Source organism: Vigna radiata, chromosome 10, assembly GCF_000741045.1.
Source record: "Vigna radiata var. radiata cultivar VC1973A chromosome 10, Vradiata_ver6, whole genome shotgun sequence".
In the NCBI taxonomy this organism is placed as follows: domain Eukaryota; kingdom Viridiplantae; phylum Streptophyta; class Magnoliopsida; order Fabales; family Fabaceae; genus Vigna; species Vigna radiata.
The window spans coordinates 18,507,865-18,520,417 of record NC_028360.1 but is presented as its reverse complement, the minus strand read 5'-3'; the positions used below and the strand labels follow the sequence as shown (position 1 = coordinate 18,520,417).

Sequence of the window (12,553 nt, the reverse complement as noted above, 5' to 3'; positions counted from 1 at the left end):
AAAAATTATAAAAATCTCATGAATATATAATAAAAATAGTTAAAAATTTATATAAAGTACAATGTAAACTAAAATTGAAAAATGTTAAGAAAATAAAATTTATAGAAAGCGCAAGAAAACCATAACCAAATGGGATAATTGTTGAGAAAAAAAAATCAAAACTAAGACAAATGAAAGCACAATAATAAGACAATCAAAGGTGAAGGCAAAGAAGGTAAAGGGCAACTGGTGGTAGCAAAGCAAAGAGACAAGGTATGGATTGTTAGAAGGCAACTGGTGGTAGCAAAGCAAAGAAACAAGGTAATTAAGGATTGTTAAGAGAGAGAAAGTGGCATACATGCAAATAATTATGATGTCATTACAATAACACAAATATTAAATCAGTAAAATTTGATGCAAATTAATAAATAAATATCAATCCTAGTTAAGTAATAGTATTGAATTTGTGTTAATTTACCCAATAAATTATGATACTAGTTTTGTGACGTCTTAGTATTATCAGTCAACGTTAATTTATTACAAACTTTGAAATGGAATTTTAATTACAACAAGTTAGTTTTGATTTGACACCTCTAATATATTTTTAATTTAAATTTTATTTAATTTACCATCAATTTAACCACACTAAATTAAATCTAATTTTTAATGTTAATTTAATTTATGTTGTTATTAATATAAATGACAACAATTTAAAATATATATAGTTCTGATGAGAGAGAGCAAAGAAGCTTGGATGATTAAGAGTGGGTGAAGCAATCACATGTGGTAGCATCTTGAAAGAGTTAGAAAAGACATAGATGTCCAAAGTTTATAGGCAATGGAAAAAACGTTGTATGAAAGGTAAATGAGTTATGTCTGTTGTCCTTGGCTACAAAATATATTTGAAATGAGTTATGTCTGTTGGGTGTGGAAAATTGTTGCACGTCAGAGCAAAGCAATTATTGCAAAAGAATATAATTTAATGTAAAAGAACATTGTGCAACGTTCAACGTCTTTTTTTTTTAATGTTCAAATTGTTTTTCAATGTTAAATTTACAAACATTAATTTTTCAACTTTAAAGTTTTTATGTTTTTTAATTTCATTTATTTTCTTGGTTCTCCCTTAGTTAGAGAGCACTTTTCCCATTCTAAAATACACCAAATTCATTTTTTATTTTCTTCTCTTGTGCGTTTTATTCTTTAACTCTTTCTCTCTTCTAAAAATATTATGGATTTGTTTCTATACTCTTTTAAGAGATCTTGCTAGTTCTGAGATCCTCAAAAATATGAAAAGTTCCTATTGTGATTGATAAACCTCTAACACACGTCAAATGTCTTTAGTTTATATAGTTTGCTATACCAATTACATTGTGTGTTAAGTTTATAAATCTAAGACCGGTTCATATAGCTTGTTATAGTAGCTCTCTGATGCATTGCATGCTATGAGACCCAGAATAAAAGTTTTTATCTTTCTTTTAATGTTATTATTTCAGTGAAACAATTTTATTTCAACTTCTTTTGCAATAAATGGGAGATTGTTGTACATTAGAACAAAGCAATTATTACAAAAGAATGTAATTTAGTGTAAAAAACGTTGTGCAACATTCAACATTTTTGCTAATTCAAATTGTTTTTCAATGTTAAATTTACAAACATTAATTTTTCAACGTTAAAATTTTTATGGTTTTTAATTTCATTTATTTCCTTGGTTCTCCTTAGCTCTATAAATAGAGAGCCCTTCTCCCATTCCAAAACACACCAAATTCATTTCTTATTTTTCTCTCTTGTGAGTTTCATTCTTTAACTTTTTTCCTCTTCTAAAAATATTTTGGATTTGTTTTTATACTCTTTTAAGAGATCCCTTTACATGTCTCAGGAAATTTCTGTTAGTGTTTCTGTTAGCTTTAAACAACAAAATTATGATATTTGAGACTACTATTTGTACTTAAATTGAGTACAAATCTATTGGGTGTGGAAAATATGATAGAGAAAAACTATTCTCTAGTTTTTGTAAAAAAACAAAAGTGAAGTGTAAAATATTTACTTCATTTGAGAGTAAATTGATGATCTTTCAAATGAAAGATAATTTTTGTTTTCTATTAAATGGAAGAAAAAAGAAAAGTAAGTCTTTGCAAGCAAGCCAGAGAACTCAAATTATTTCATACGAAAACATATGAGCTCTAATCATGACAACAAGAAATTGAAATAGGAGAAGTTCTTAATGATTTGTAACAGAAGAACTTTGTATAAGCAATACAAATTAAGTCGTGAAAGTGAATTTATATAGCTTCTATTCCAGTCGTGTAGTTTAGTCACTCACTAACACCTATACAATTTGTTTTCCTAGACGTCCCCTTGTATTTCCCATCTTCCTGTCTGCCTTCATTTAACCACTCTTTCATCTCCTCTTCCTAGCACGTCCCGTCAGGTACCTGTCAAAGGTTACCTTTTACTTTTAAAGATATATATATAGAGAGAGAATAGAAGTAAATGTGCACTAAATGTAATCCAGCCACTTCCTACCTTTGATCTCTATTTATAATTTTTGGGTTAAATATGTTTTTAGTCCCTATACTTTTGGGGCGATTTTGGTTTTAGTCCCTCTTTCAAACTAAGGTACAATTTAGTCCTTCAACTTTAGAAAACTCTACTTTTAGTCCTTTTTACCAAATTTTTTTAACTTTATTTGTTTTTTCAAGCACATTTCATTATAGCATTTGGATTGTTTACACTGTTTGACACATCTTTGCTTCAATGTTAACTGAGAAATGCGTTTGAAACAACAAATAAAGTTAAAAAAATTTGGCAAATAGGACTAAAACCAGAGTTTTCTAAAGTTGAAGGACTAAATTGTACCTTAGTTTGAAAGAGAGACTAAAACCAAAATCGCCCCAAAGTATAGGGACTAAAAACATATTTAACTCATAATTTTTGTTATGCCACTTATCTTTGACATCTATTTATAGTTTTTGCTATGGGTCCGTGATTAGTGATGTCTTAATCACATAGTTTTTACCTTAATCCTAGTTTTTGTTATGTCACTTTCTACCTTTGACCTCTATTTATAGTTTTTGCTATGGACCCGTCATTAGTGATGTCTTAGTCAGAGAATTTTTATCTTAATTTTGCTCTAATGTTCTGACTTCACCTTCTCAGGCAGACGACCATTTTTTGACAGTTACATTCGTAGATTGAAACAATACAGACAAAATTAGCATCTTAGTGATAAATGGACGTACACACCGCCCAAAACACAGTAAACGGACGCTCTTAGAAACATCCAATAGAATTAGAGCGATACCGACAAGATTAGCATGCCCGTCACAGACGTTGTGTCATGCCGAATGTAATGGACGGACAGCCATATATGACATGTCACATGCCGCCAGACTCCTACGTACGTACACCTTCTTTTATCTAATCCTTCCTCATATGTGCTCAACCTATTTTCCATTTATTCTATCATGAAGAAATCACATTATCTAAAGACTAATAATATTTTGACATACTCAATTTTTTTATATTTAATTAGAATTATTTTTCATTACCTTTTTTTTATAAATTAATTTTTTTTCCTACATTATTTAAATACGTATCACCGTACTATTACTTTTATTTAAGTATTTTAGACAGTTTTGTAACATAAAAATTCTTGTTTTTAGCATTATTTGATATTGAGTAATGATAGGATGAGATATATTTACATTTAATATATATTATATATATTATAAAAGTAAAATAGTTATAAAAAAATAAATTTTTGTATATTTTTTTTAAATAAAGAAGGATAATTTTAAATAAATGTAAAAAAAAAAAAAAAGGAATTGTGTTTCAAGATTAATCTTGGACATTTTGTGGATTTCTCTTGCTATAAATATATATGATCATTCTCCGTGGCCTCTATCATCTAAGCTCATTATCCTTGCATGTGAAGTGTGTAATACTAAAGGAGAAACAGTACTTGAGAACTTTGAAAATGGGTATGGTAAAAGAAATTCTGGGACAAACTATGGTAGAAGTACTTTGTTGTAATATTTCAGTGTGGTCTTCACTACCTAACCGTTTCTGGATTAAGAGGCACACAACAGTTTCTATGCTTCCCAATTTCTCTGAGCTGAAGACCATGTTGCAACTTCCTCTTTCACACTCTTCCAAGAGAGACCTTGCTTCCAACCCATTCAACGTCACTTTCACCATTGCTGGAACAGCAACTATCAAGAACAGTAAGGAGATGATGCTGCCCTCCATGCATCAGCAAAGAGGAATTGTCTTCCAGCTAGTTAGCACCGAAATTCACCCCAGTAAGCCCTATATTCTCACCATCAACAATGCCCTAGCTCCACGTATTAGTTAACTTGTATGTTTTGATTTATGTGAGTGTTCTACGAAATTGTAGGAACGATGGAGACGAAACTGAGCAACCCAGTTGAATTAGAGATGTTGAAACAGTTTAAGGTGGGGGCGGAGAGTTCCACATACAAGGTAGAATTTGAGATAGATTCAGATTTTGGCTTCCCGGGAGCTATCACTGTCACAAACAAATACGACAAAGAGATCTTTCTGGAAGGTTTTTTCCATTGAAGGTGTTGTGGATATTGTCTGCAATTCTTGGGTTCAACCTGAGAAGATTCATCCAGAGGAGAGAGTTTTCTTCACCAACAAGGTAATAACTATTGTATGATTTGAACATTCACGTATTCACAATGGTAAAAGAATTCATATATTGTCACCACAGGCATACTTACCATGCTACACACCAGCGGGTCTGAAAGAGCTAAGAAAGGAGGAACTACGACTGCTGAGAGGAAATGGAAAAGGTGTAAGAAAAACGTGTGAAAGAGTGTATGATTATGATTTGTACAATGATTTGGGAAATCCAGACAAAGGAAGGGAAAACATGAGGCCAATACTAGGGACCACGGAGTATCCTAGTCCCAGAAGGTGCAGAACCGGTCGTCCTCCATCCATAACCGGTTAGTTTCATTCTCTCCGGTGGTCCATGCATATGATCCTTTGTCACATCAATAACAACATTCAAGAAAAGTAGATAACACAAATTTCGAATCCTGTAAGCTATATCAACAAACACACAAATATTTCATTATGAAATATTTCAAAAATGAAAGTATACACATTCAGAACAAAACTTACTGTAAAAGCACAGACCTTTTCAATCATTAACATATTTTTGTTTCCTTTCAGACAAGAAATGCGAGTCATGTGTAAACCCTTCCGGGGAAACTTACGTGCCAAGAGATGAAGTGTTTGAAGGTATGAGAAAGAAAGCTCTTGATGTGGAAAAGTTGAAAGGGACAACGAGGAATTTGATTCCTTTCATAAGAACTTGTATTAGCAAGTGTGGAGATTTCAAGCAACTTTCAGATGTTCAACAAATATACAAGAGAAAGCACGTCCATAAAATGAAACCCGAGAAAGTAGCTTCAATGAGATGGTCTCTACTTATGAATATGAGCAGGATCAGAAACAATGTGGAAGAGCATTTTAAATTTAACGCTCCACGTATTATCAATGGTGGTACGAAATTTGAAATAGTTTTTGTTCACAATTTATGATGAAAATTAATATGCTACCAATAAATGTGCTATATTTGAAATTTCAGCGAGTGGTTGGTGCATGAAAGATGAAGAACTTGGGCGTCAAGCCTTGGCTGGCATAAACCCTCTAAGCATAAAAAGAGTTGAGGTAATAATAAAAACTGAAGAAAATACCAAAACCTTATGATTTCTATATACATTGATTTTTGTATTTTACTTTAAATATTTGATAGGCTTTTCCACCCCTCAGTGATCTGGATACTTCGATATACGGTCCACAAAAAACTGCCCTAAAAGAAGAGCACATAATAAGCCATTTGGATGGAATGTCAGTACAAGAGGTGGTTATTTTTTTATATATATTTTTTTATCACAACTATAAAGATGCCTTTCCTTTTTTTGTGTATTGGAAGTTTGAAGCTTTGCATTACCTACTGGCTCAGGCAATAGCAGAAAAGAAGCTGTTCATATTGGATTATCATGATGTCTATATCCCATTTCTGAAAGGCATGAATGTTCAGGAAGACAGAAAAGCATATGCAACTCGTACCATCTTCTTTCTGACACAACTTGGAACATTAAAGCCTATTGCTATCGAGCTGAGTCTTTCAGAGGGGGAATCATCCAAACAGGTCCTTACTCCTCCATTGGATGCCACCTCTCATTGGTTGTGGCAAATAGCCAAGGCACATGTTTGCTCCAACGACGCCGGTGTTCACCAACTTGTCCATCATTGGTACGTATAACTCCACAAACTTTTATACAACCTAACATGGAATATGAAATAATGTTTCTGAATTGTATAGGTTGAGGACCCACGCATGCATGGAGCCTTTCATCATAGCGACTCATCGCCAACTGAGTGTTATGCACCCAATTTTCAAGCTTCTAAAGCCTCATTTGAAACACACATTGCAAATAAATGCATTGGCTCGTGAGGCTCTCATCAACGAAGGAGGCATCATCGAATCCGTCTTTTCTCCTGGCAAATACAGCACTCATATAATCTCAGCTGCGTACAAAGATTGGCGTTTTGACATGGAAGCTCTTCCTGCTGACCTAATCAGAAGGTTCGTCTACTTCGAATCCCATGTTAGAAGAGTTAAAAGCGTGTGATCTTATTATGTTGCAATAATGATGGATGCAGGGGAGTAGCAGAACGAGATCCAACACAACCCCATGGGCTAAGGCTGCTCATCGAAGACTACCCTTATGCAAATGATGGACTTCTTATGTGGTTTGCTCTGGAGAACTTGGTGAGGACTTATGTTAACTACTATATCGAGATGGGAACATGGTTGAGTCAGACAATGAACTGCAAGCATGGTATAGTGAGGTGATCAATGTAGGGCATGCTGATCATGCAAATGCAAGTTGGTGGTGGACACTATCCACTCCTAGTGATCTAACTTCAATACTCACCACATTCATATGGGTTGTTTCGGTTCAGCATGCAGCAGTGAACTTTGGGCAATACCCTCTGGGTGGGTATGTTCCAATGCGGTCCCCACACATGAAGAAGTTGTTACCCCAAGAAGGGAATCCGGAGTACAAAGAATTTATGGATGACCCAGAAGGATACTTGTTGTCTTGTTTACCAAATTTGTTTGAAACCACCAAGTTTCTGGCAGTGGTTGACATACTTTCTCAGCATTCGCCAGATGAAGAATACATAGGACAGAGGAAAGACTTGTCGGAATGGGCTGGTGAGCCTGAAATCGTGCAAGCTTTCTACAAGTTTTCAATGGATGTAAAGAGAGAATAGAAAAGGAGATTGAGAAGAGAAATAAAGACTCAAAACGTAGAAATAGATGTGGTGCCGGAATTCCACCCTATGATTTGCTCATTGCCTCCTCTGATCCTGGAGTAGAGGGGTTCCCAATAGCATAACCATATAGATGCTGTTACATGTATAAATCGGCTCATTTTACATCCGTCCGATCAAATATATATATATATTTCTTCACTTTTTAATATATCTAACATACAGATTTTAGTGCTAAATTTTATTGAGTTATTCTTTTGTTGTGACTCTCTCTTCTCCTTCTGTCCCATCTACCATTCTTGGGATTGTTATTCTCTCGTCCCAATCAAGAACATCTTCGCCTTCTCTCTTCTACCCTTCTTATTATTAAAACATCAATCTATTCTAATAAAGATAAATAAGATTTCATAAAAAAAAGCATAAAAATTTATATAATTATATTAAAAAAGTTACATTTTTTCCATTTTTTTTTCTATGTGGTCCTATGCAGGGATGCGAAAATCACAAAATACCAAACAAATATCCTTAACCACGAGTAAAAATAGAGTATTTTATTATTCCCTTATTAAAGAAGACTAATAAATACCCACTGCTTATTTGTTTATGAATTTTACCTGAATATATTTTTGAAAACTAAATAATCAAAATAAAGTTATTGAAGAATATTAATAAGTAAAAAATTGTTTAAAAATTGATTTTATAGTTTACATTTCTTACTTATTACAGTTTTTTTTAAGAAATTGATTTTATTTAAATTTATATTTATTTAAATTTTATATATTCACGCACACACACACATAAAAAATACTGAAAAATATTTAAGTAATAAGATAAATAATGAAATAAAATATTTAAGTTCTACCACACCCATACCTATTTCCAGCAGATATCATCCTAGTCCTTTTAATGCCCTGACCTACCTGACTAATGTGAGCCTATTTGATTTTTGCCTAAGTTTTACCATTTCCTTTAAAAATTCATTCTTTGATCAACTTTAAAACTTTCACCTTTAAGCATAAAGAAAATGTAATATTTCACCTTCAAAGGTATATGAGCATTGGTAATAAGGTAAATTAACGGAAAATTTAAGGTGTCAAGTAAATGTTGTTTAATTAACTGATTAGAAATAGATTTAATATCATCTTCCACTTAAAATTATTATTTATTTTATGCCACTTTTTATCTGAATAATTTTTTATTTACTTTTTAACTTTTTTTTCAAAACTCAGACAATATTTTTTTTTCTTTATAATTGAGATATTATTCAAGACATCAAACTTAAAAATTCAATTTACATCATTACATTTTAATAGAAGTTTTTTATAAAATTCAAATTCTAGACTCAATATCACATAAGCTCTTTTTGGCATATCTAATTTCATCATTAGGCATTAACTTTACTAACCAGGCATTTCGAGCAAAAAGAAAATGCATAACTCTGACAAAACTAAGTCCTTATGGGACCATATCAAAGTACCTATGTGGTCCTTTTCAACTGAGATTTTGCAATATCATTTCTGATCATTAACCACCTGAAATGATAATTTGACATTTCAATTGTAGAGCCAAATAGTCATACAAGTTTCAACTCTTCAAAACAAAATAGGTCATCAATAAAATTTCTAATATATCATCATTGGAAAAAATGGTTAAATAACTTCTACTTCTAAGAAAAAAAAAAACCATGAAATATCTTCTCTAATAGAAACTGTGATAGTAAATAATTAAATAATGATAAATATTAGAGATTATAAAAACTCAGCATCTAAAGAGTCAAATCAGCGTATAGATTGAAGTTAAGTGCAGACACTGAAATCACTGTGGCTTCCAATTCATACAACAAACAGGTAATTTTCACCAAAATCCGCTGTACAAATAAAAACCAAGCCCAACTTGAAATTGAAAAAATCTCAAATAAATGCAGTACATGATAACTAGGAGCCGATCACCCCAATCACAAGCATTACATGAATCATTTTTCTTTCTAAAATGTGTAATCTATATTCAACAGTCCCTTCCTCAGGGCAATTATTCAGTAATTGGCCTCGCGGGAGAAAGGTCAATAAGAAATTATGTACTTCTTGTAATGCATATAGCTGGAATTCTTCCCTCCATATGGAACCAGATAAAATAATTTAATACATCCCACAAAATAATAAGTATTATAGTATAAAAAGATTTCATCTAGACTGTCAAAATGGTTCTTATGGATCACATCACATTAGAAACCATTGGCTAATCCTAACTCAATATACATGGAAATGCTATAAGAATGATAGAAAAATGAGGTTAGAAGTGAGAAACAAATTCACTGTCCACATGTAAATTGTGAAAACTAAGATCCAATTTAGGAACACAGGATGAGACACAAATTATGTGTTAATAACCTAAATTGTAAGATTCTACCTAGACAAATTAGGTATACATCAATATACAAAATAACATGGGAAAATAACCTTTGAATCACTACTAGCATTTTAGTAACCTGTTTTAGAATGCATGTCAGATCTTACTCAAAATACAAATTAATATCCAAACACATATGTGCATTACACCTGAATTCTAGAGCAAAGAATGAAAGAACCACACGTTGCAACAAAGACAGAGAATGACACAGTGAAGGACAGTAAATTGAAAGGATTCAGGTTGAGAGTTTTTTAAATATCATACTACAGTTGGCTATCAAGTGCAGAGCATCCCCTGCCCACTACAGGGGCTGCTGTAGCATAGCATACCAAAATAGTGGGCTGAATAATGGCTATTGCAGCACTGTGATGATTAAATAAACATCCAAACAGGGACATTAAGGATTTGTTGTTGGGCTATCCTCTTGGGATTCCAGATTCCAAAATTGAAATCTATAGATATAATAAAAGTGAAAATGGCGTAGAAGACTGGATTTTGAAGATTACAATTGATGTAGGAAACTTGTATTTGACTTTTGTTGTTATTTACTCATGTTTTATTTAAGGGTTAGGACATCTATGACTTACTGTATTAATTATTAAATGTCATTACTTTTGAGTATTTTTTTATCACTTTTAAGAATTTATATGCATATATACAGCATATAAACGACAAAATTCAACATAGCAACTATCCTTCCATACACTCCCAAGGGTATAAAAGATGGATATTAGGTCAATAACAGCTTAGGTTGTGTGTCATACATAGGCAAAGGTTACCCAGTTTAACCAATCAGCGTCACGGTTGCCACTCATGACAGATCACTGTTTCCTGTCATTTGACGACCTTGCCTAGACATATCAAAAATATCCCACCAGAATATGATATTGAGAGTGAACATGACTCAAAGGGAAGTGAGAAAATCGTGGGATCATTCCATCCCATGAGTAAACATGCAACAATTATAATCAAAGGGGAATATATCAAATGTCTATGATAAAAAAGATATCTGAGGTAGATCTAGCATTTTCAAATTGTATTTCGAACTCTTGGCTGTATTTTAGTTGGCTGGAAGCAACTATTAAGTAAAATATCACTAGAAGTAAGTACGTTCAATTATCTTCAAACAAGTTAAACTGCATTGTACTTCATCCACAAAAAATAGAATCAATGCGTTGGTGAAAGGCATAAACTCACATTCATCAGCAGCCCCAGCAAAACACTTCATCAATCACTTGCTTCCAAATGAAATTTCTCAACATAAATACCCAAATGGCTTCATCCAGTCCTACCCATCAATTCCTCTTTATCAGGCAGCATCAGTTAAATCCATTGAGCTTATAAACTCCAATAATTGAAATAAAACTACACTTCTCAGAGTAAAAACGCACCAATTTAATAGATTCAATTCTGTGTGACTCCAAACTCATAATAAACAAATAAAGCATCCAAGTGTTATTCATCCAAACCCACAAACACAACAGCTTACCTTGCCAATCAAAACATGGATACCATCTCTCAAACTCCACGCACTATTCAATGAAATTCACCTAAAAATTACAGACAAAACTATCTAAAGTGTACCAGAATCAGAACAAGTTTGATTTGATTATCGGAAGATTAATTAGGGGTATTGGTGAACTGCAGTTAAACAACTAAATAACATACTATTAATGTGGAAGCAGGGAAAGGAAGGAAGGCAATTGAGAAGGTATCTCTCAACACAGAATTGATAAAAACAAATTGAGATCCGATTCTTTACAAGGTAAATCGAAAGGTGAAAAGATTTTAATTTAAGAAAATAAAAGGAAAATGACAAGGAAAAAGAAAGGGGGAAACTAATCATACTTCTCCCTCCAAGAGTAAACAAGAAAGAAGACCCAGGAGAGGGCCAAGAGAAGGTCACCGACAGTCTGGCGGAGCCAATCCCAGGCAAGATCCTCGACCTTGCGTTCGAAGTAGATCCTCCACATGGCCATGAAGAGGTGGAGAAGCGTGCAGCCCTTGGCGAAGAAGACCTGAAAATCGCGATCCCTGACGAAGGAGACCATAAAGAGGAGGAAGCCAATGGCGACGAGGAGAAGGCCGGAGAAGGAATCGGAGGTCTTGATGAGGAGCTGATCGTGTGGCGTGGATCCCAAGAGCTTGGTGGCGGTCTGGACTCCGTGGCCGAACGTGTAAACCTCCTTCATGTAGAACATCATCAGCGCCCCACACGTGACCGCTATGAGGGAGTGCAGGATGCAGATCAACATGAACGCCGACGACGATGATGCCATTCGCATTCTCTCACTCTCACTCTCACTTCTTCTTCATCTTTCAAATCACCCTAACCTCATGCCTCTGTTCTTCTCATCCAAACAACGCCTTAATTAAACTATTAATTATTTGAGGCAAAAGATTCTACCACTGTGACGTAAGTGGGAAAACTGCTAAGATAAGGATCTACTGGGACCCTCTTTTACTCCACTCTCAAGTCAGGATAATAAATAATCAAATTTCATCTTTTCATTTTTCTCAAATTCATATAATTCTATTTGGGTAACACATGCTTTCCCTATTTTTTATTCTTTTATAAAATTTAATAATAAGTTACATTATTTTTTAAAATATTCATAAAAACCATTGAACATTTTATTTCAGCAACACACGTTGAATATGTTTACTTATTCTTATATGTAAAACACAACAATCTAATGATATTTGGAAATTAATTGAAAGCAAATGAAAATGGTTTGACCAATGAAATAATATTTGTAGCGATAACACAGTAAAGAGGAAATTCATAACTTTTTTTTAAGAAAAATAAATATATAGTACCTGAACCAAATATCTATGTAGTTTGTAA

General features: G+C 33.2%; 1 protein-coding gene and 1 pseudogene across 1 annotated transcript; one reads left to right on the top strand and one right to left on the bottom strand.

Moving 5' to 3' along the window:
- The first annotated feature begins 3,948 nt into the window (after positions 1-3,948).
- Positions 3,949-7,643, top strand: LOC106774964 (annotated as a pseudogene).
- A 3,757-nt stretch (positions 7,644-11,400) lies between these two features.
- Positions 11,401-12,096, bottom strand: LOC106775316. The gene has a single exon (XM_014662426.2). It carries the CDS (start codon positions 11,988-11,990, stop codon positions 11,544-11,546), a length of 447 nt encoding a protein of 148 aa, XP_014517912.1. The 5' UTR covers positions 11,991-12,096; the 3' UTR covers positions 11,401-11,543.
- Positions 12,097-12,553: the final 457 nt, after the last annotated feature.